General features: G+C 37.6%; 1 protein-coding gene and 1 long non-coding RNA gene across 3 annotated transcripts in view; one reads left to right on the forward strand and one right to left on the reverse strand.

Moving 5' to 3' along the window:
• LOC116757779 overlaps positions 1-7,275 on the reverse strand; it is a 30,579-nt gene extending 23,304 nt beyond the window's left edge. Inside the window, exon 1 of the long non-coding RNA XR_004351076.1 lies at positions 7,214-7,275. This is a non-coding gene — a long non-coding RNA (uncharacterized LOC116757779). The remainder of the gene's footprint in view (positions 1-7,213) is intronic.
• An 88-nt stretch (positions 7,276-7,363) lies between these two features.
• On the forward strand, positions 7,364-24,633 carry EIF3M (eukaryotic translation initiation factor 3 subunit M). 2 transcript variants are annotated; one of them, XM_032640055.1, is made up of 11 exons: positions 7,364-7,519; positions 9,953-10,085; positions 10,884-11,022; positions 11,305-11,428; positions 11,582-11,676; positions 17,166-17,249; positions 18,373-18,472; positions 19,097-19,178; positions 22,985-23,128; positions 23,909-23,969; positions 24,440-24,633. In XM_032640055.1, the coding sequence occupies exons 1-11, from the start codon at positions 7,478-7,480 to the stop codon at positions 24,558-24,560; spliced, it is 1,125 nt and encodes a 374-aa protein (XP_032495946.1). In that variant the 5' UTR covers positions 7,364-7,477; the 3' UTR covers positions 24,561-24,633. The 2 variants fall into 2 exon arrangements, with proteins under 2 accessions (XP_032495946.1, XP_032495945.1); XM_032640054.1 differs by having other exon boundaries at positions 7,396-7,519; positions 9,932-10,085.
• The last annotated feature ends 53 nt before the right edge of the window (positions 24,634-24,686 follow it).

A 24,686-nucleotide genomic window follows, 5' to 3' on the forward strand; every position in this document is an offset into this window, starting at 1 on the left:
AAGGTTCATGCTGTTTCTAAGCCTGAAAAATCTGGGTCCTCATTGTCAAATCCTTACTTCTTTCCGTAAGTCAATACCATACTTTAGGTTCTCTTGTTGGAAGCACTCTACTTCTGGTACCAAATCTGCTTGGTTAAATTGGCTCCAAGTAACAAAATAACACTGACGTATAGTGGCTTAGACAAATAAGGTGTGAATTTTCCCCACAAAGCTAGAAATCTCGAATTCCCCAGGGCTGAAAGGGTGGTTCCATAGTGAACCAAGACCCAGGTTCCTTCTAGCTTTCTACTCCAGCCCTTTAGCAAGTGAAATTCATCCTCAGCTTGCTACCTTGTGGTTGCAAAGTGGCTGCCCCACCTCCAGCTTCACATCTACAACCAAGATAGCAAGAAGGGGAAAGGCAGAAGCTAAGTATGCTTCCATTCAAAGAACTTTTGAAAAAGCCCATGTAGCAACTTTCGTGTCATTTTATCAGCCCAAAGATATCACATCCTCACCCCCAGCTGCAAAAGAGGCTGGGAAACACAGTTCTTTAGGGTAGGTGTGATGCCATACTGAACAAAGATGGGTTCTGCTAGTAAAGTAAAAGAGAAAAACATGTATTGGATACGTTACCAGCAATGTCTGCCACAGCAATTAATTTTTAAAAAAATTAAGTGCTATATAGGAGAAATAAACATACCTTTAAGCTCTATCTGTACTGCAGATTCTCTGAGTACAATCTCAGGGAATTCATGGCCAGATAGTGAAAGTGAAGGTAGGAGAACATATAGGAGACAACTTCAACAGTCCAGACAAGAAATGATGAGGGTCTGAATCGAAAAGTTAATCAAAAGGGTAGAAAAGCTGTTCAGAATTGGGGGAAAATAGTGCCTCCCTATTTCTGACGTTTCCTCCAAGTGAAGAGAGCTGTACAGAGTGTCCATTTTGACACTTGTGGTTTCTCCATACCTTTACCTCCCTCTGCCCAATGGGCAGTTGAGTGATTTCTCTGACCAGTACCTGTGGGAAGAATAACTAGGAGCATTTCAGGTCCACCATTTTGCACTAGGGAGTGGATCCCCCCCTGTGGAGCACAGCCTTGCGCTGGAAAACTGGAGGTTTCTTTCCTTACTGGCCTTGTGTAGTTGGGAACCAGTCCATCACTGCCTTTTCTCCTCTTGGCCACAGACAGCATGAGTTCTATCCTCCTCCACTGTGTAAGTCTTACATATCCGAGGCCTTCCTATCCAGGAGGCTAGGTGGATAAATCTTCCACATTCTGGAGTTGAGGTTTACCCAGCATATTTAGTTAACAGGTCAAAAGCCACATCATATGATCTATCTCTATCAACAATGAAGACACTACTTCTTCCCCCATCTGCCTCTCCTGTATATTATTTATTTCTTTTTAAAAACAGCTCTGTTGGTATAATTCACATACCATACACTTCACCCATTTAAAATCTACAATTCATTCCGTTCTTAGTATATTCACAGAGCTGTGCAACAGCACCACAATCAATTTGGGAACATTTTCATCACTCCCTAAAGAAACCTCTTACCCTTTAGTTATCATTCCCCCTTCTTCCCCTTCAACCCCTTCCCCTCCCAGCACATACACACACCACCAATAGAATCATACAATATGTGTTGCTTCTGGCCTCTTTCACTTAGCATAATATTTTCAAGATTCTTTCATGTTGTAGCATGTATCAGTCCTCCATTCCTTTTATTGCCAAATAATATTCCATTGTATAAATATACCACGTTTTGTTTATCCATTCATCAAATTGATGGACATTTGACTAATATGAATGTTTTGGGCTATTATGAATAATGCTGCTATGAACACTTTGTATATGTTTTTGCATGGACATATATTTTCAATTCTCTTGTATATATGCCTAGGAGTGGAAATTCTGCATCATACGATAACTCTATGTTTAGCCTTTTAAGAAACTGCAGACTGTTTTCCAAAGTTCCAAAGTGGCTGTACCACTTTATATTCCCATCATCACTCTATGAGCATTCCAAATTCTCCACATCCTCATCAACAGTTGTTATTGTCTTTTATATCGTAGCCATTCTAGTGGGTGTGAAAGGGTATCTCGTTTTGCTTTTGATTTGCATTTCCCCAATGGCTAATGAGTGCTCTTCTTCTGACCTGGATGATAGTTACATGTATATGTTCACTGTGATAATTCATCAAAGTATACACAGGATTGGTGCATTTTTCTGAACATGTTACACTACAATAAAAAGTTTATTTTGAAAGCACATATTCCACATCAGGTAAAGACTTCTTATATTCTATTTTTTAAAATGAAATCATTACCAAGCAACAAAAAAGGAGACAAGAGCAGCAGCTTTCAAGTGACACAGACCTGGATAGGAATCCATGCTGACCGATGCTGTGTGTCTCAGGCTGGCAAAGCTGCCTAACTCCTCTGAGCCTCTGTTGCTTCATCTTTCAATAAAATTGTAAAACTAATAATACCTCACAGGATTGTGGTTAGTGCAGCTCATGTAGGAGCTAAAAATCATGTTTTTTCCAAAAATGTAAAAATTATTAGCTCATAAAACTACTATTGCATTCACATGGTTTGCAGTTGGTACGCCTCTTGACTAGCGCAGTAAGATTTTCCCTCTGGTATAGACATGTCTTTCTGAAATCATTTTAAAAACATAAATGATGAATGTGTCTTCTTTGGATTCAACAGATTTATGAATGTTTCAATAATCGGCTATGTCATGTGCAGAAGTTAACCTTATGAATTTGGGGAAGTTAATTGGGAAGATTAATGTTTTCTAATGGTCAAAGTGTTTGAGATTTAAAGCACTGTATTAGTTCCAGTGCTGAATCTACAGCTCAGGTGCAATATATTCCAGTAAGCCACCAATTAACTGGCTTAAACATTAGTTGTTTCACCTGTAAAGTCACTATAATCATATGTTGTATCACTAGTATAAAATGTAATTATTAGTTATAAATCTCTGAGACCCTAAGATGATGGTTGCTTTGTAAATTCAGTGTTATACCACAACAGCACGAAGAGAGATTCCAAGATTCCCACCATAAACACACATTACATAAAGTTGTTGACTTACATTTACATAAACTTTTTATTTACAAAATTATGACTTTAGATTTCAAACTTTTCTCTCTGTGTCAATCAGGATTAGATTCAGTTGTATATGAGAGAAATCCTATATAATGGTAGATTAAATGAGATGGAGGTTTATTTTTTTCTTATGTAAAACAAGTCAAGAGGCAGGCAGTCATGGCCTGTTACTGCATCTTCCTGATGTCATCAGGGATATAGGCTCTTCCATCTTTCCTTTCCATTATCTTGGCTTCTACCTCTAAGGCCACATCTTGGTTTTAGTTTGGTTACTGCAACTCCCACCATCAAGTACATGTGTTCTTAGGCAGCAAGAAATAGAAAAGGACAAAAGAGGCTGGGTCTGCTGCTTTTATAGAGCTTTCCCAGAAGCTCCTCCCAATATTTCCATTTACATCTCATTGGCTACCCCAGCCATAATAAGGCTGATAAATTTAGTTGCATGGAAGGGTTCATTGCATGGAAGGGTTCATTCATTTAGTTGCATGGAAGGGTTCATCTACACTATAGGGAGGACTTGCTACTAAGGAATAAGAGGATGGATAGCAGGCTGACAAGTGGCAGCAGTCTGTGCCACACTTTTTTCCCCCACTCTTTTCCATGTCTTTCTAGAATGTTGTAATCATCTATTTTTCATTCAAAATTTAAAGCAATGATCGGATATCATTGCTTTATATCTGACATATCAAACATATGTCAATTTAGTTAGTTAACTTTTATGATATCATTCACTAATATAACAAATATTTATTACTCCTTCTTTGTATCAGCCACTTCCATAAGCAAAGGAATGAAATAATGAACACATTCCCGCCTTCTCAAAGCTCCCAGGATATTGATTCAGTAAAAGGACGATGATTAACTATTATAAATAATGCCCATTTTGAACGGGTTACCCTTTAAAATATAGCATTACTATTTAGGTAATCAACTACATGTACTATTTTAGTAGAAAAATATACTTTTATTTATCAGATGAATAATTCTATAGTTTTGAGATACTTGATATATACTTGAAGACAAATTTTGGATATCAATATCATGCAATGCATTCTTCTTGCAAAACAATGTAGTTTTTGTCCAATTATAAAATTTCAGGTGAATATATTAATATGGTCCTTTCACATAAGACAATTAAAAATAGAGCTAAATCCAGGTTTTCCAGAATTTTTCATCAGAAAGAACAAGGAGATATTACTAGAGGGAAAGCAGACAAACTAAACAGTAAAGAAAAACTATAAATATTTAGCTGTATTTTTCAGGTTAAAAAAATCAGCTAGAGAATATTGTCTTTCAGAAGATAGAGGACCTATTCAACATCTTGGTACTAATTCATTTTTTGAAAGTGCCTAGATATGTTTTTAAGAAACTAAGAATATGATACAATAAGAACAGGTTGCTATTGTGACAGTATAAACGACAACTCTTATTTTATTGCCTTTAACACACCAGTTGACCTGTATTTTATTTTGGGCATAGGAGCAAGTTAAAATTGGCCAGCTCAAATTTCAACTGGCTCCAGATTTCTTCAATTGGCTCCAAACTTTTTTATCTGAAACATTTGGAACATATGGAATATGCCATATATAGAAGAATAGACAATATTCCTTATACCACTTGTCTAAGTTAAGGGAGATTTGTCTCCTTTAAAAAGGAAAACAAAAGTCCACAGCACACTTATTTTAACAAAACAGAGCTAAAATTTTTTGACTCATTTAAAAACCAATTAGATCTAAGATATTATTTTTAAATGAATATTAGTCCCCCTCATCCAGGCAATGACAATCTATAGTGTTGCCACTTAAGATTAGTTTGTATTTTCTAGAGATTTATATAAGTGGAATCATACAGTATGTCTGGCTTCTTTCACACAACAAATTATTTTGATTCATCCATATTGTTACATGTATCAATAGTTCATCCTTTCTTATTGCACAGCAGTATTCCATTATGTGAATATATAACAATTTGTTTATCCATTCACCTGTGGGTTGTTTTTTTTTTTTTTTTTTTTTTTTGGCTGGGCTGCGCAGCTTGCAGGATCTCAGTTCCCCGACCAGGGGACCAGGGATTGAACCCAGGGCCACTGTAGTGAAAGACTGGAATCCTAACCACTAGGCCACCAGGGAATTCCCTTCTTATTGAGTTTTGAAAGTGTTTTATATATTCTGGATACAAGTCCATACCAGATGTGTAATTTGCCAATGTTTTCTTCTAGTCTGTGGCTTGTCTTTTCATTCTCTTAAGTGTCTTTCAGAGAGCAGAAGTTCTTAATTTTGATGAAGTCCAATTTGCCAATTTCTTTTCATTCATGGATCATGTCCTTCAGAGATGTATCTAAAAAATCTTTGGTCACAAACCCAAGGTCACAAAAATTTTCCTCCGCGTTTTCTCCTAAAAGTTTAATTAACAGTTTTAGATTTTATATTTAGGTCTAAGATTCATTTTAAGTTCATTTTTCCATATGGTAAAAGTATGGATTCAGTTTCATTTTTCTCAAATATGAATATACAATTGTTCCAGCACCATTTGTTTAAAAGATTAAACTGCCTTTGTATCTTAGGCAAAAATCAATTGACCACGTGTAAGTCTATTTCTGAGCTCTCTTTTCTCTTCCTTTGATCTGTCTACCTTGATGTCAGTATCACACTATCTTGATTACTATTACCATTTTGCATTCCTACCAGCAATTTATCAGAGTTCCAGTTGCTCCACATCCTTATTAGGACTTGGTATTGTTTTCTTTAAATTAGTTTTTGTGGTAAGTGTGTAGTGGTATCTTATCATGTTTTTGATTTGCATTAAAACTGGGTTGTTCTCTTTCTTACTATTGAGTTTCCCATTTTTTTTTTAAACTTAATTTTCCCTAATTTCCTAAACAATACCCATCTTGGGTGCGTATCAAGGCCTCCATGTTGTTTTTCTTGCTTTTTCAAATAAGAAGCAAGCTTGCAATTACTGCAAGTAGACAGTCTGCCCCAGAATATTAGAAGGCGTTGGCTTGAATTCAGGCCAAACTTTGGAATCCCCTTGAGTTCCTCTTTCTCTCACCCCTTACCTGATCTGTCAGTAAATCTTATCAGTTTTACCATCGAGAATTCAATCAATTTCTCACCACCACTCCACCATCTTCTCTTGCTCTGTCTCTGTAATAGCTTTCTAACCAGTTTCCTCCCTACTTGGGCCCTTGCTCAACTTATATCATTTTGCAACACACCTGCCAGAGTGATCCTTTACAAGAAAAGTTGTTTGACCTCCTCACTCCTCTGCTCAAAACCTGTTAGAGGCTTGTTAAAGTCAAAACCAAATTTTTTATTATAGCCTACAAGACAATGATTTGGCCATGGCTATCTCATCTATTCCTCTCCTCCTCAAATCCAGCCTGCAGGTTTCCTTGCACCTGCCTCGAGTCCTTTCCTTGCTGTCTTCTGCATGAAAAGCTCTCCTGCAGATTTCTCCATTGGTACTTTCCTCATTTCCTTCACTTCTCAATGACATGTGAGCCATTTTCTTTGCTTACTCTATCTAAAATGGCATGCACGCACACTCATACACACACCACCCCTTTCTCTGTTGTTTTACTGGTGCTAATTGACATAACTACTGAATAACAGCTAATACATCTAGAGCTCACCGTGTTTTAATTGCTTTATGTATTAATTTACTTAATCCTCAGAACAACGCCATGAGTTAAGTACTTGATCTAATTTTTCCAGAAGAAGCTGGAAAGCAGCGGTTAAGCAACTGCCCCAAATCACACATCCATCAAATGGTGCAGCAGGGATTCCACCCCAAGAAATTCAACTCTGGAGTCTGTGCTGTAAAACACTACACTATTCAGGGCTGCGTTTCTAATTACTTTGTACTGTTTGTGTTCTGTGTGCCCCCAATGGAATGTAAGCTGCACGTGGGGGAGCTTATTTTGAAAACTACTGCTGTCCCCGGGGTAGAGAGCACTGCCTGCCTGCTAGCTAGTCCCTCAATAAAGGCTGAAATGTGGGTTAAATTATAACTCGAAAAAAAATCGCACCCAAATTTCAAAAGGGTAGGTGGTCCCCGTGAGGCGCAAGCGGGGCGATAATACGGAACACAGACCACACCCCACCTACCAGAGTTGGAAGAGACGAGAGACCACGCAGGAAGGCAGCCCGTAGGGCTCGTTCCGCTTCCGCTTCCGCCACCGCCCGGCCCCGCCCCACAGAGCGGGCGCTGCGATTGGTCTCCGTGGCTTCGCCCGTCCTGGTGACCCCGCCCCGCAAGACCCGCGCAGGCTGACCCGGAAGCGGTTGTGAGGCGCCGGCGCGCGGCCCAGCTCCTTTTTTCCGGTCAGCGTGGTTTGAGGGCCGAGTGTTCTAAGTGCTCCAGCCTTCGCCATGAGCGTCCCGGCGTTCATCGACATCAGCGAGGAAGATCAGGTATGCTCCCGGAAGGCGGATGCCGCCAGGGTGGGGTGTAGGGGAGGCTCAGAAGTGTGAAGGACCGAGTCGGGGCCGAGCCAGCGCCGGGCGAGCGGGACGCCGCCCCGCGGAGCCCGCCCCGGAGCCGAGAGCCGCGGTTCAGTCCTCCACACCTCGGAGTGCGGAGGCCGCGAGGCAGGGGCGCGCGTTCCTGGAGGCCTGGGGTTGCCCGCCAGCCAGCACTCCCTGTGCTGGGCCCGAGGCCTGACGGCCAATTTCCTGGTCGGCGTCGGGACTCTTCCAGCCTGGAGTCACTGCTGTCTGTCGACACGGTACTTTTTGACTCATTGCGGAGCGTATCTGCTTCCGTCCTCCAAATGCAGCCACATCCGGCGTGGGAGGTGGCGAATCTTTAGACGGCGTAAGCAGTTCAGGGAAAAATAATTTGGTACTAAAGATCAAAATGGCTATGTTATTATTGTGACCACAAGGGCACAGGTGACGCCTATTTTATACGTAGGCCCTATTTTACATTCTTACTTGAGCAAGAGTGAGAGTTCTGTAACCTGAACGCATAACGTCAATTCCATCCTCATACTTTGAGGCATACACTTGGTGAACAAATCTTAATATTTTAAAATTTTCTGTTTGGGGTTTGCTCTTTGGTTTGCATGGCTCATGCTTCTCATTTTCCCCATAACAAAAGTTAAACTTTAGTTGGTGGGAGTTAAACTAAACTTGAAATGATTTTCTCTAATTTTGCAGAACTGAAAACTATTCTGTGAAGTCGTTAAGAGTTGTCATTTTGTATTTTTCTGCTATTCCACTAACATGGAAATTTTGGTTTCGATAGAAGAGAAAATATCAGTACTAGTTTAAGATAACTTTTAGAATTGCAGATGTGATTCCCCCCCACCTTGGTAGAAATGCAGACCTTCAGTCCTGAAGAGCAAAGGAAGAAGGGGAAAGAAAAATGGGGGGAAAAAAAGGCTAGGGAATGAGTTGAGCATAATTAGAAAAGAAGATGTGGAAGGAAAAAAAGGCCTGAGTAGGAATAGAATCACGTTATCAGCAATTGGCTATTAGGTGACTGAAAAAAAGTGGTTTTTTTTCCTAACATAGAAGAGGGTTTGTAGATGCAGGAAGTTCTTGTCATTGATTATATTAGTTTTAAAGTGTCATTTCTAGTTAGATTATGCTAATGTTCTTGTTTCACAGTAAATAGGTGACTGCTTTGGGAGTTAAACTTTGGTCATATTCTCTGATTAGAGTTAAGTGGCGGTCAGAGTCCTTGTTTCCTTTTCTTTGCTTTTACCACTCCATAACCACCTGTGGCCGGTAAGGATGACAGATGAAAACAATAAACTGTTGATTGAATAGTTTGCTTTGTGGGTACAAAGCAGGAACTGAACAGATGCCTTTGTGGGGTAGGGGGTAACCATACCATGTTTCCTTCATAGAGAAATATGCAGTGATGTTTTTGTGCACTCTGATATGGTGAGGTTTGTTTTATGAAATCTTGTTTATGATACCAATTCATGAGAAGTTACTGTGTTATCTGAAATGATAGCACCATCAGAGCAACAGCTTTAATACACTTAGGTAGCCAGACATATTTGTGGGTTTAGAAATGTGATGCCTACATATTTACTAATGGTATCCCTACATCTCCATTTCAGTTCTTCATTTTATTATCTTAAACACTGTTTGCATTCATGTGTGGTTGCCATAAATACCAAGTCCTCAGAAGAATAAGTTGTTAAATATTATATATGCATTAGAGTAGAAAATATTTAAATATCTGGATGTAGTACTATAGTTATGTTTTTATAGATCCAAAAGTGCTTTCTGATCCAGGTATGCATTTTAAAAGAGTAATTACATCGTAGATGCTATTTGATAGAAACATTTTATTCAAGGTGACATTCAAAGGCATCACCTTTTTATCTTTGTGTCTCCCACAGCCCTTATCTTAGATAGGTCCTCAAACATTTAATTAATGAATGATTACTTTCTTGCCAGGGTAATGTCTGTAACTTTTTTAAGTATTGTGTTATGTAGACCTGAGAGCAATAAAACTTCTTTAAAAGAAATCAGATCAGTTATTCCCTTTCCCCACTCCTCCTCCCAAAAAAAGCTTTGTGTTATAGTAGAAAGGTTTTTGCTGTATACTGGAAGTCCAGCAGGATATATAGGTGATATGAGGGAAATTTGACAGTGATCAGTGTGGGTTATAGTGGGTCTGTGTAGCCACTTGTTGACGAGAACCTGTGGGGCTGTGATGGTGGATGAGCTGGGGGAAAGGCACTTTAACATAATTTAAAGTTATCATTAAGTGCTATGTTTACATTTTATTTTTTTAGAAATACGTCAGAATGGTTTGAAATCTTGTGATTTCTGATTCATAGTTCGTTTTATAGATATATATAGCAACCCTATTTGATTCAACAGGCTGCTGAGCTTCGAGCTTATTTGAAATCTAAAGGAGCTGAAATTTCAGAAGAGAACTCAGAAGGTGGACTTCATGTAGATTTAGCTCAAATTATTGAAGCCTGTGATGTATGTCTGAAAGAAGATGATAAAGGTTTGTCTTTAATTTTTTGTAATATTTACTAATCATAGAGGACCTACTTTTAAAACTTTCATGTGAATTATATTTGTTTTGTTTTAGACCTTAGAACTTTTAAGCACTGTTTTTAATCTTTGCACACACTTTCAGTTTATTCTCATCTGTTTTACTCATGAAATAAGCCTATTTTGATAAAACATCTTTTTTACATGTTTTTTGAGTGTTATTGCACATGGTAAATACTGGTAATTTCAGAATGAACTGAAGGAAAAAATGAATCTTTTCATAAGGTTTAGATTAATATGAGATGGAATACAATTTCAGGTAATCTAAAAGCTGATTTAATTATTTGGCTGATTCCCTATTTATTGAGATAAAATGGGAAATTTTGAAAATTGGGAGTCCTAAAATCTCTAGTTAAGGTTTGAGATTAAACTTGGTGTACAATTAGTATCTTGCTAGTAAAATTGAAACTGTATACTACATAGACATGTAAATCAGTCTTCTGTTTTACTGGTTGAAAACCAAATCTTGGGTAGTAACTTCGTCCTTCAATAAAATGTGTGAGTTGCTTTCTGAATGATAACTATACAACAGAGCTGGTTTAGTTTGAATTCATGTGCACTATGTTTTTTGGTATAATGCACACCATTGAAGGAAAGGTGTTCTTTACAACTGCTTTACAGTAGCCAGAGTACCTTTTAAGTGTTTTATGTTTAATGGTTTTTGGTGTATTAAAACACTGGAAATACATGTTTAACAAGATACATTAAATATTATAATATCACTGTTGTGTCATCCATACTTGTGTAGATGTTGAAAGTGTGATGAACAGTGTGGTATCCCTCCTGTTGATCCTGGAAGCAGATAAGCAAGAAGCTCTGATTGAAAGCCTGTGTGAGAAACTGGTCAAATTTCGGGAAGGTGAACGCCCATCTCTGAGACTGCAGTTGTAAGTTAAGAACTGGAAGAGGCCCAGTTTTTCAAGGGGCTCTTCATGTTACTGTCATTTAATGGTTAAAAGCAAGAATTCTAGAACTTGACTGTCACCTGTGACTTATTGGTGGTGTGTCTTTGGACAAGTCACTTAACTCTCCTGTGCACCATTTCCCTCCGTGTAATGTGGCGTTCTTAATAGTATCCCTTTCAAGTTTGTTGTCAGAACATATAATCTCAATTTAGTTACCATAGTTACTGATCTCCAGCATTGTTTTATTATTTGTTTCTTAACCAGGCTAAGCAACCTTTTCCATGGGATGGATAAGAATACTCCTGTAAGATATACAGTATATTGCAGCCTCATTAAAGTGGCAGCATCTTGTGGGGCCATCCAGTATATTCCAACTGAGCTGGATCAAGTGAGTTACCATGTGAAATACTTGTTCTCCTTATAAGAAGTATAGTTTTAGAGCTCAAATAAGCAAATATGTCTTCTAAATGTTATCTTTTAAATTGTGAAAATATGTTCACTGTGTCACTAAATTTTCTCCTTTTTGTCAATCTCGTTGTAGGTTAGAAAATGGATTTCTGACTGGAACCTCACCACTGAGAAAAAACACACCCTTTTAAGGCTACTTTATGAGGCACTTGTGGATTGTAAGAAAAGGTATTCAGAATTAACGTACTGACTTAAAACATAATGGCAATATAAGTAGTTGAGACTTTTTTAAGGACAGGTAGGATAAGTGATTTTGCTCTACTTCGTTCTCTAAGGAGTTGCTATAAATTTCTTTCTGTAAATTTCACCTACTAAATTAAAGATAACTGCAAAGTTTAAAATAGTCTTTCCCATCTTTATACTTTTTAAAAAGCAAAACTTGCTTTTGTTCTAAAAATGGTACAACTGTTAATCCCAAAGCTGTGTGTAATATTAGACTAAGTTATTTAATGGTGCTTTGATGTCTTAGTATAGGGTAGTGCTATCACTTTCGTTTAATGGTGGTGAGAGTCTATCAGTCATAGTCAGAGTCAGAGTCTCTTAATATAAATAACAGTGCCCCTGAGATGAAATTTTGCAATAGACTGTACTAAATGGTACTTAATTGTGCTTTTGCAAGGTCTTGAGTTTCTAAGGCTTGTATTCAGCCCAGCAAACTTCATGCCCAAAATATTTATTCTTCATCCAGTTTATGGATGCTACCAAATGATATATTTGGCCCAGTTTTTAGAATTAGGGTTGAAGGATAATCCTACCATTTTGACCTGGCTTTTTAATTTCTCTTTTCACATAGTGGTTAAAAACTTTTAGGAAAAGTAATCAGTCTTTAGTTTAGTTTTTATTATTATTATTATTTTTGCGGTATGTGGGCCTCTCACTGTTGTGGCCTCTCCCGTTGCGGAGCGCAGTCTCCAGATGCGCAGGCTCAGCAGCCATGGCTCACGGGCCCAGCCGCTCCGCGCATGTGGGATCTTCCCGGACCGGGGCATGAACCCGCGTCCCCTGCATCGGCAGGGCGGACTCTCACCACTGCACCACCAGGGATGCCCTTCGGTTTAGTTTTATTGCAACAATTTTTATAGTTGCTTTCAGTGCTAGGGTGTTTATATATTAGAGACGATCAATAAGATTAATGTTTCTGTTATGTTAAAGTAATGTAAAGTTTTTGCAGATCATTTACATTTAACAATACAAGAGGAAATTATATTTTTGTTGTGAAAATTGCAGCATTTTATTATAAAAGAAGTTAAATAGGGAATCTTGCATTAATAGCCTATTTCATTTTGTATCAGTGGCTACTGTCTGTTACATGCTAGCACACTTGTGGCAGCATTCTAGCCAGTTGTCAGTAACTGTTAAGAGTAGGTAGTTTTATATTGGACAGTCTCAAATGGGGAGGGCATAAAAGCTATTGGAGAAAGAGTCCATATTTTAACATATGCTATAAATGTGCAGGCTGTGGAATAAAACTACTGGGATTTCAAATCTTGGCTTTCTTACTTGTATATGACACTAAATCTCTGTACCTCAGTTTCCAACTTCAGAGTGGATATAATAGTAGTACTTACCTCATAAGGTTGTTGAAAAGATTAAATAAGCTAATGTACACATGAAGTTCTTAAAATAGTGGTTTCCTTATTGAGAAAGCACTCAGTAAATATTGGATATTTTATTCCTATCATCCTTTTCATTTCAAGCTCATCTTTAAAAAGTTAGTCTGCACTTCCCTGGTGGCGCAGTGGTTGAGAGTCCGCCTGCCGTGCAGGGGACACGGTTCGTGCCCCGGTCCGGGAAGATCCCACATGCCGTGGAGCGGCTGGGCCTGTGAGCCATGGCCGCTGAGCCTGCGTGTCCGGAGCCTGTGCTCCGCAGCAGGAGAGGCCACAACAGTGAGAGGCCCGTGTACCGCAAAAAAATAAATAAAATAAAAAGTTAGTCTTTTTTCTGGTACAGTAATTTAAAATGATGAGTGTTACTGTTTCCCTTTGAATGTCTAGTGCTTATCAGAGTTGATGACTACTCATTGGATGATTTCTCTAATTGCTATTTAGTAGATCCTCAGTCTTTTCTGTGTAAAAAGGAAATAACTAAGGTAATTACAAAGAATTACAAAGCTAATTCTCAGAGAAATTGAGATAAGACATCATTACCCATCTTGTGCTCTCCTAGACATACCCTAATGTTAACATATTAGGAAGTGTCTGCAGCATTTGTCACAGGTGATCACTCTTTCCTTCTTGAAACACTTCCTTCAGTTGGCTTTTGGGGCACGTGTCTAGATTCTTTGCTTCATTCACACCTCATTTGTGGCTCCCTCCCTTCTTCGAATCTGCTCAATTTATACCTCATCAGAAAGACCTTCTCTGGCTATCGGTAAAAATAACAGTATTCCCTTACCCTCACATTGCTTTTTTCCCCTCATCCCTATTTTATTATCAGCCCCACTACACTTATTAGTAACTGACATGCTATATTTTCATGTTTATTATGTGTCAGTCCCCTCTAGAATGTAAGTTTCCCAAGGGCAGGAACTTTTTCTTCATTATTAGAACAGTGTCTGACATGAGTAGGTACTTAGTATATAAGGGCTAAATGAATATTTCTGAAAAATGAACATGTTGCAAAAGCAGTGGATGTAAGAAGCAGTGACTTAAGGCAGTATGAAGTGGTTTATGGAACTAGAGTGTATGCCCTTCCCAGAGGCATTCAACCCGGGCTTCTCTTCTGAGCTTCAGACCCTTATGTCCAACTGCTTTCTACCTGGTTCTACTTAGATGTGGCCCATAGTTGCCTCAAACTCAATGTGACCAAAATGAATTTATCGTTTTCTCCCCCTAAATTAGTTTCTGTTTTCCTAAGCAAGACATGTTGAAGTGGTCTTCTGTTTATTCTCTCTACAGCGGTTTTGTGAAACAAAACTTTCAGCCTATCATTCTTTAGGTTTACATTTTCTTTAGCATACAGTACAGAATTCTTAGTTTGGCATATAAGTCCTTTCTGACATGGGCTCCTGTTTATTGCAGTAGCATGGGCTTGGTGAATGTGATAATAATCCTCTTGCCAGTTTTGTATGGTGGCAGTGACAAACCACAGAAACTTTGTTTTCTTTGTATGGATTATTCCCTCCCTCCATTTCTCTCCCCCTCTCTCCCTCTTTCTCACATACACATGACCCTATACCCTTCCTCTTGGTATATCATACCCTAGACATAGTGAACCTGTGTCAGCTGCAAAAGCACTCATGCTCTTTCCCAGTCTGGACCAGAGGCTGGTACCTGTTTTTATATGGCCTACAAGCTAAGAATGGTACTTACATTTTTAAGTGGTTGACAAAAAAAATCAAAGAAGGAGGATATTTTTTGAATTGTGACCATTATATGAAATGCAAATTTCAGTGTCCATAAAATTTTATTGGAATGCACCCATACTTATCATTTATGTATCATCTGTGGCTGCTTTTGCCTAGACTTGAGTAGTTGCGGCAGAAACCAGATAGCCTGCAAAGCCTAAGATAATTATTGCCTGGTGCTTCATGGAAAGTTTGCCTATGTTTGGTCTAGAACTACACTCAACTCCTTTTCTCTGCCTGAAATGCTCCTCCCATATTTACAGCACCCTGTACTTTTTTTTTTTTTTTAATTTTATTTATTTGTTTATTTTTGGCTGTGTTGGGTCTTCGTTTCTGTACGTGGGCTTTCTCTAGTTGCAGCGAGTGGGGGCCACTCTTCATCGCGGTGCGCGGGCCTCTCACTGTCGCGGCCTCCTTTGTTGCGGAGCCCAAGCTCCAGATGCGCAGGCTCAGTAGTTGTGGCTCATGGGCCTAGTTGCTCCGCGGCATGTGGGATCTTCCCAGACCAGGGCTTGAACCCATGCCCCCTGCATTGGCAGGCAGATTCTCAACCACTGCGCTACCAGAGAAGCCCACCCTGTACTTTTATCATGGCGCTTCACACACTTGGTTAAAAGGTTTATGAGGTTTTAGGTTCAGTGAAGGCTAGGAACCTTGTCTGTCAACCATTGTATTCCCAATCTGTTGGTAGTGATGGGCCCTGAGTTGATGAATGCTACCTACACTTAAGGAACTAGGGAAGGATGCTCATTCAAATTTCTGTCATGCTGCTGATTTAAATTTTAAGATTTGGTTTTTGTCTAGTACACAGAAAATGGTTGTTTTTTGGTGGTTGTTTGGCTTTTTGTTGGTTTGTTTGTTTCTGCTTCTAAATAGAACTCTGAGAGTTGCCTTGCCCTCTTAGTAAGAGTGCTTACGTTTATGGGTGCCCCCTTCATGATTATGTTTATATTGGTGGTTGATGAGTGCAAATTGTGTAATATCTTCTGAGTCCTCATTATATGTCAGATATTGTGCACTTTAAATGGACCATTTTATCTGATCTTTGTGAATTCAGATTTCTTTAACTGATAAGATGTATTAGACTGAAGTATACTATGGTTGTTAAAACTGGAAAGTGTGCCTATGCTTGCAGTGTGGTGCAAGATAATAATTTAATTGAATCCTGGTTTTGTGGGGGAGTTTTAGAATATCATTTAAGTTTTTAAAATAAATAGTATAGCTCTTACTGATTTTACCCAGGTTGAATCCAGATGTGGGGGGAAAGAAGGGCTTTTAGAAAATGAAAAAAGGTGGTGGGGAACTGTTAAGCTTTCTGTAACTGGCTGAAGATTCATCAGTTTAAAGGAAGAAATGAAGGGTGAAGATAAACATTTACAAAGAGTTCAGATTGAGAGAATGCATTTAATTATTTTGTACTTTGCAGTTAAAATTGATCATCTACATAATTCTAAGGATGATTCAATTGGAAGGATATCATTAGTGGAGTTATTTAAATATCTGGTGTTGGCTCAACTTCAGCTGTACTATCCTAACAGTTTCTCAGACACAAAACCTTTTTCTCACCTAGGGCTTTTTTAAAATTTTTTTTTATTTTTGGCTGCGTTGGGTCTTCGTTGCTGCACGCGGACTTTCTCTAGCTGTGGCGAGCAGGGGCTACTCTTCGTTGCGGTGCATGGGCTTCTCGTTGCAGTGGCTTCTCATTGCGGAGCACGGGCTCTACGTGCGCAGGCTTCAGTAGTTGTGGCATGCGGGCTCAGTAGTTGTGGCACACGGGCTTAGTTGCTCTGCGGCATGTGGGATCTTCCCGGACCAGGGCTCGAACCCGTGTCCCCTGCATTAGCAGGCGGATTCTTAATCACTGTACCACCAGCGAAGTTCCTCACCTAGGGCTTTTATACCTGGTCTTCTCTGCCTGGAAGCTCATCCAGCCCCCACCTTCTACCTCTAGTACGTTTCATGGCCAATTATTTTACATTCTTTAGATCTCAGCTTACATGTCATTTCCTCAGAGAGACTTTCCTTGCTCATTCTATATGAAGTAGCCTCCTCTTTCCTGTCTCTGCTCTTGTTACTCTATTACATCACCATTTATTTGCTTTATGGCACTTACTTGTTATTTTTCCTTAGTCGTCTCTCTTTCCTCCTAGAAGGAAAGTTCCATGACTTTTTCCATAGTGGAGGACTGTGTCTCTGGGTCACCATTATATGTATCATCAACACAGTACCTGGCACTTAGTAAATATTTTTGAATGAATGGATAGCAGTAATGATACTGTGAAATTCCTAAAGCTGTATTTCTTTTTAGTGATGCTGCATCAAAAGTCATGGTGGAATTGCTAGGAAGTTACACGGAAGACAATGCTTCCCAGGCTCGAGTTGATGCCCACAGGTAACGTTAAACACAGTGTTCCAATGATGACTGTCAACAGGGTAGAGGTGAGCTACACCGTTCAGTCATATAGCTGAAGTCATGTTTGCATCTACCAGTGATCCAAAGCCATTTGATACCATGTGCGCCATGAGGATTCTAATGTAGATACCAAAATTCAAGATTTGGTATTGAAAGAAACCAAAGAATGCATGTGAAATAGCCACATGGTGTTTGCTCTTTGGGGTATTGCTGCAGTGGGGGTTCCCAACCTGAGTAGTAGAACCTAATCTTGGGTTGATTTTACCTTAATACTAAGGTACGTAGATGGGGAAAGGCTGGTGGCTTTCTGTAAAAATTAGCCCATTGCTAATGGGAATAACTGCTTCAAACAGTCCTAGATCTAGTTAGTGGCAATAAGAATAGTCAGTTTTTTAAATCTATGAAATGGAAATTATGATAACTTCTTTATAGGGTTATTCCATCATTGATAAAATGGGCATGATAATACCATGTCTCTCAGGGTGCTGTGAGGATGAAATGAAGTAATACATGTTAAAGCACTTACCTTAGTGTCTGGCATAAATAGTAAAAAAATACTGGTGCTGTTTTATTCTTTGATTACTTTGGTGGTGCTTTCTCTCCAGCTGTTTTTGTCTATGGTAACTATTTTTAAAAATTTATTTATTTTTGGCTGTGTCGGGTCTTATTTGTGGCACGTGGGATCTTCGTTGCCACATGTGGGATCTTTCATTGGGGCGCATGGGCTTCTCGTCAGTTGTGGCACGTGGGCTCTAGTTTGCGGCACACGGGCTCTCTAGTTGAGGGCACAGGCTTAGTTGCCCCATAGCATGTGGGACCTTAGTTCCCCGACCAGGGATCAAACCCGCAGCCCCTGCATTGGAAGGTGGATTCTTAACCACTGGACCACCATGGAAGTCCCTCTACAAGTAATTTTATTAAAATGGACATCACTGATAGATTTATTGGCCTGTTTTAAGCCCAGTTTAGTAGCTTTTTTAATGCAGTGTATATTGAACTCATAGATATTTTACTTAATTGAATATATTTTGCAGTCTGCAAAGGCAATGAAAAGTACCTGAATTTCAAGACTCTGAGCTTGGGTTTTTGTTTTCCAATTAAGGTGTATTGTGCGAGCATTGAAAGACCCAAATGCATTTCTTTTTGACCATCTTCTTACTTTAAAACCAGTCAAGTTTTTGGAAGGCGAGCTTATTCATGATGTAAGTAGTTTATCCTTAATGTTAAAAATATTTTCTCCTAAATCTAACATACTGAACCGTAACTCTACTTCTTTGTATTAATGAACATGACTCTTAGAGAAATCTAGAAAGAGAAGAACTATATTCATTTTTGTATCAGGAACAGACTGAAATTTAGGACTAGAATTCAGCTTTTCTCCAGCCACCAAACACATGCCTCCTGTTCTTCCTCCCTTTCCTTCATCTCCCTTGCCTGCCCATTATGAACTTAGAGAATACAGATTTCTTCTTAGTGTATAGTGTCAGCTATCCCCAATTAGAAAGATAAATCTGATATTTAAAAAACAGATGAACGTACTTTTCAAGTGCAATTATAAATACATTTTGGATTATTTCTATTTGTACTGTCATTTCCACCATCTTTTGGGGTAGATCGTTTAGAGGACACTGTATTTACTGATTCTTTCATCTAAATGAGTTTTAATGAAAGCAAATTTAGATGGTAATTTGATCAGATTGAAATTTCTGCTTGAAGGAAATGTGGAGTCTTGTTGCTGGGAGTCAATGTCTTAAAAGTATCTTGAGTATAAATGTTAATTCTGTATTGAATATTGTATCTTTGTCTTTTTGTGTTTATCTGTATAGCTTTTAACCATTTTTGTGAGTGCTAAATTGGCATCATATGTCAAGTTTTATCAGAATAATAAAGACTTCATTGATTCACTTGGTAAGTTGTGGGGATTTTTCTTTGGAGGGGTAGAGAGAGAGAGAGGAATGAAAGATCCAGCAAATATGATCATGGCCTTGTGTGTAGGTTACCCTAACCAGTGGTGTAAAAGATCTTATTCCTTAGATGCTTGGTGATTTACATTTTTGGTACTTCTTTTAAAAAGCCATAGTCACATTTGTAGCAAATAGCTTTTTTCCTTCTAATATAGTCTTTTATACTTGGTTCTCCCCCTCCCCCCATTAACAAATTATAGAAGTATATATATACACTGTGTTGCTAAGCACATCTACGTGAAGCTGAAGATAGAGTTAGAAATGGAGTTGTGATTTTGTGTGATAGGAGAAATTTTCCTAACTACAGTTTGTTGAAGACAGCATAGTAAGTTTAAGGTTTATGATTTTTATCTTGGAGCTTTCTTTCTAGACCAACAGAGTTCAGTAAATGTTGCCGAATTGAATGTTATCCTCATTGAGCAAACTGCATAGTATATATTCAATATTTTCCTTCTGGAGCATGTTTTTATCATGCTAAAATTAAAAAGGGAAAACTTAGAAAATCTGTAGTTGAACAGGTTTAAATTGTTCTAAAACTACCCTTTTTTTTTTTTTTTTTTTTAAATTTATTTATTTTATTTTTGGCTGTGTTGGGTCTTCGTTTCTGTGCGAGGGCTTTCCCCAGTTGTGGCAAGCGCGGGCCGCTCTTCATCGCGGTGCGCGGGCCTCTCACTATCGCGGCCTCTGTTGCTGTGGAGCACAGGCTCCAGACGCGCAGGCCCAGCGGCCATGGCTCACGGGTCCAGCTGCTCCGCGGCATGTGGGATCCTCCCAGACCAGGGCTCAAACCCGTGTCCCCTGCATTGGCAGGCAGACTCCCAACCACTGCGCCACCAGGGAAGCCCAAAACTACCCATTTTTTGAGAGTGAAGTCAACTAAAGCTAAGGTGCTTTGTTTTTCTACTGGGCTGTAATCAGAACACATTAGAGACTAGTTATATTTTCCATATTAAAATTGAATTTAGTTTTCCTGGTTGGTTGAAGTGTAGATAAAGAATACATTTATAATCTACTTTGATTATACTATTAGTCCTCAATTTGGTAATCATTAATTCCTGTCACCTGTAAATTTTGTGCAGCCATTGGAATTGGGAAGATTGAATTATTCTGAACATAATAAGGTGTTTGAAATACACCAAGATAAAGTAGATGCAAGTGTGTTTGTGTTGAATGCTTTGCCAGGTGCACTAGACCCAGAAAACCACATTCTGTCCCAGTTAATTTGTTTCCTGGCATGAAGCTATGTGATGGAATGTTAATGTCAGCAACCTCTTTATTTAGGCACCAAAGAAAAAGGAGTAGTAATTAACACTTTGACACTCCCCCATTGATGTGTAATTGACTGTTTCAAAGGAGCACTGGTTCATAAGCTATTGCATGCATTAAAATTACGTTTTCTATATTGCAGCATTTTAAGACAGGGGTCAGTGACAATGCAGAAATTGCTCAATGATGCACATTTTTTTATTACTGCATTAAGGTTTTGACATATTAGTAATGAATAAATGTTTCCATAAAATTAGATTTTTTTATAACTTTAAAATTGAAATATGACACAACACTGTGACTTACTCTTTGAAGGTAATATTCTACTTTCATGAAACAAAGCACAGCTTCCTACAAGTCTAAACTCAGACTTCACTAGCATAATAGTTTGATTTTGAGAACAAGAGTCCTAAAGGCTTTAAGTTTGGTTCTGTTTTACTTTAAACATCAGTTTGAAATGTTTTTAAATGCAGGTTTCTACGTGTTAGATCATGGTTTTACATAATTCATTCTAGAAACAATCTTCATTCCTCTAAGTTTTTTGATTTACGGTAAGCTTGTCACTGCACAGGGCGTAGCAGTAAAACAAATCTAATTTCAAGAGTATTTTAAATTATATATTAAAAATTTTAGGAGTTTCTATCATTTTATCATATTAAAAGAGGACTAAATATGTCCATTGAACTGGTAATGTTAAGGAATTTTCTTATATTGCCAAATATTGAGAAAAATCTTTAGTATTCTCTGTGATAGAAAAAACATAATAGAATTTCTGTGCAAACCAGAAATCAGATTCCTTTTGTTTCTCGCAGTCTGTGCAAATTAGCAACCATTTATTGGAAATTTGTGAAAGATGTTTCTGGGAAAACATCTTACTAAATGTTTATTTTTGGTTTTTAGATGTATTAAACATTTATTACAGCTGAAAGTCTGGTTACAAATGTCTAGGTTCCACAGGTGGCATCAGTTTATCTCAGAACACTTATTAACACTGACAACTTGGGCCAACAGTAGCACTATCTTGTGTCAGCTGAGTTGCCCTAACATGTCCACATGTAATCTGGTGTTATCCAGTTGCTGCCTTCTTGCTTCGGAAAGTTAATCAGCATCTAATTTGCATTTGTTAATTAGGGTTAATGTGCACTAATTGATTTTTTGATGCTTGTAGATTTCCATTAAACCCGGTTAGCAGTACTTACTTGGGTACCTCATTCATTTGAGTTATGGTGATCATGTTTTTGTTGAATCTGTGCCAAATAGAAAGCCTGCATCATAATTACAGCTAATTAACAATTATGTCCTATATTAATGGGCTTCCCTAGTCTTCTGCTAATATTCTGAATGTTGTAAATTTTAAATGTGCTTAGAACTTTTTTAACAGTACAAACTTGAGGCTCTTAATTACTAGAGGGTATGTGATTGGTCATTTGCTGAGTTTACAGAAGTTGCAAGTTCAGAGAAAAGGAATATGTTAAATATTTCTAAATTAACTTTAGAAACTTGTTTTTGTATTTAAGAAATAGCATCAAGTATGTTTGTGTTATAATGCAGCTTCTATTTAGGAATAGGTAATTTGGATATTCAGGATTTGTAGGTATTTGTATTTCTAGTTATTTATTTTATAAATGAACTTCTTTTCTAGGCCTAGTACTGCCACCTTGTTATTAAAAAGTAAATCACTTAATCTCTTTACTCAGTTTTATTGTTTTTTTAAAGTGAAAGGATCGGGACTAGGTAGTTCATTGTTCCTTTAAGGTTTAACAGTTGTTTGTGATCTGAATAATTGTAGCAGAATGTTTTATTATAAGGCAAAATTTGATTATTTGTATAGTTTTTCTACTTTTGCCTTAAAAGAACAGGTATCACTGTTAATTTTATCTAGTACTAACCATTTTAAACCTATAAATGTTAAATACACTTCTGCAGTTTTGGTTTTTAAGTATTAAGTCCAAAGTGGTCTAAAGGGAAATGGAATATTTTCATAAGTGAATGTATATTAAAATATTTTAAAACTCCATGTTTGCCAGTAACTCAGACACAGAACAAATAGTAAGTAGATAAGGAATCTTGTGTTTAAATGGAGAGCCATTAGTAAAAGTAAGTTTAATTCAATTAAATGAGAATGTTCTTACGAAATGTACTTTGTATACTTTATCTCCTAAAATATATAAATAAATATTAAAAATGTAAAATGTATAAAACTTAGGGCCTAAAAATACCATTTTATAGCTCATTCTTAACTTTGAATCTATCACCTGTGGCACTGAAGCAATAAAGAAATGTAGTTATAGAAAAATAATTTTAACTGCTTCATAATTTAATTATGGGGTTAGTTTATGGTTTGTAAATATAAGAAGCTTTGTGAAAATTACTCTGTATAAGTGCCCAAACACAGTGAATTCCACGATTTTACACAAGAGTTGTAATCATGCAGGACTGTAATTAGTATGGATACTCATCTGGCTTCACTACTGTGTTACTCAGGCCTACTACATGAACAGAATATGGCAAAAATGAGACTACTTACTTTTATGGGAATGGCAGTGGAAAATAAAGAAATTTCTTTTGACACAATGCAACAAGAACTTCAGATTGGAGCTGATGATGTTGAAGCATTTGTTATTGATGGTAAGGCAATTGGAACATTTTTGTTTTTTCCTAGAATTTCTCTTCCTACCCCATGAAACTAAAGATTTTTAATCTTGAAACTGAGCTTAGTAGATTAGAAGATTATATTTGTAGCGTAGTGAAAGTTCAGTGGAACATAAAGAGCTATGTGGTTTTTGGTGTGTGTCTATTCCTTGAAGTCATGTAGAACAAAGACCTTTAGGCAGTATATCACAGTGGTTAAGAGCCTAGATTTTAGTATTGGACCTGTGTTTGAGACTAGGTCTTCCGGTTGTGAGGGTTAAATGAATTAATGCAGGTAAAGCACTCAGCTCAGTGCCTGGCACATAGTAAATGATCTGCAAATATTAACCATTACCAATTTTTTATGATTGGCCTAGAAATAGCACCTTCTTCCTCAATAATTACATTATAAAGTGGTTTAACTGTTAATTAGGACTTTTAAGATTAACTACATGTATTATAATATCTTAAGAAACTAGCCCCGTTCCCCCCCCCCCCCGCCCCCATGTGATTTCAGAGAACGCCAGAATTCTTAATGAAAACCGTATGTGATATTTAATATAGATAGGCGCAGCAACCAGAGGACAAATTCATGGCCTTCCTTTTGGTTGCATTACATTGCTGGGCTTGTTATTAAATTCAAAGAGCCAGTTTGTAAAATAATGTTGGAAAACTGTAAAGTTTTATTATGGTTTACTTGGTCACAGCTTCATACCTTAGGCTGTTTTCCTTGGGAATATTCCATATAACATGTCATGTAAAACATCTTTTTTTCAGCGGTAAGAACTAAAATGGTCTACTGCAAAATTGATCAAACCCAGAGAAAAGTAGTTGTCAGGTAAGACACTTAATACTTTGCAGCATTTTGTAGAACAATTTATTCTATTTCACTTAAATGTTTAGAGAACCAAGGTGGTGTTAGCAGTTGACTGTAGTTAAATAGTTGCTATTTATCATAATTTTATTAAAGTTCAGACTGAATGTGATTAGCTTATTTAATGAAAGAGTCCTATTTTCCAGCACATTTCATTTAATGGCTCAGTACTGGCTAGAATATTAATGACTTTCGTGTCTGGTTTATGTAGTTCAGGAAAATAGATGGTTTAGGATCAGTATGGCAAATAAAGGTTTTTTAAAAAATAAGCTTCTAATCATTCTTACAACTCTACATTATGTCTTCTGTGTATATTTAATCTTGCTTTTAACTAGATAGAAGTGTGTAATATTGTAAAAAAAAAAAAAACAAAAACAAAAAAAAAACCCAGAGGATAAAAGGTTGAGTAATAACTTTGTTTTTAATTTTTCCAGTCATAGCACACATCGGACATTTGGAAAACAACAATGGCAGCAACTCTATGACACACTTAATGCCTGGAAACAAAACTTGAACAAAGTGAAAAACAGCCTTTTGAGTCTTTCAGATACCTGAATTTTTATGCTATATAATTTTGTTCTTTTTGGAAGATCTAAATCATAGTAAAACATTATAGCCTGAAATCTGACTACAGTCTGGATAGTTATTGTCTCAAATTTAAAAGAAATCACAATCTTCAGA

The sequence above is a fragment of the Phocoena sinus genome, chromosome 8 (assembly GCF_008692025.1).
Source record: "Phocoena sinus isolate mPhoSin1 chromosome 8, mPhoSin1.pri, whole genome shotgun sequence".
Taxonomy (NCBI): Eukaryota; Metazoa; Chordata; class Mammalia; order Artiodactyla; family Phocoenidae; genus Phocoena; species Phocoena sinus.

Coding starts and splice junctions, on each gene's coding strand:
- EIF3M (XM_032640054.1), top strand. CDS start 7,478: ATGAGCGTCCCGGCGTTCATCGACATCAGCGAGGAAGATCAG. Junction 11,429..11,581: donor TTCCAACTGAGCTGGATCAA/GTGAGTTACCAT, acceptor ATCTCGTTGTAG/GTTAGAAAATGGATTTCTGA. Junction 17,250..18,372: donor GCTCGAGTTGATGCCCACAG/GTAACGTTAAAC, acceptor TTTCCAATTAAG/GTGTATTGTGCGAGCATTGA.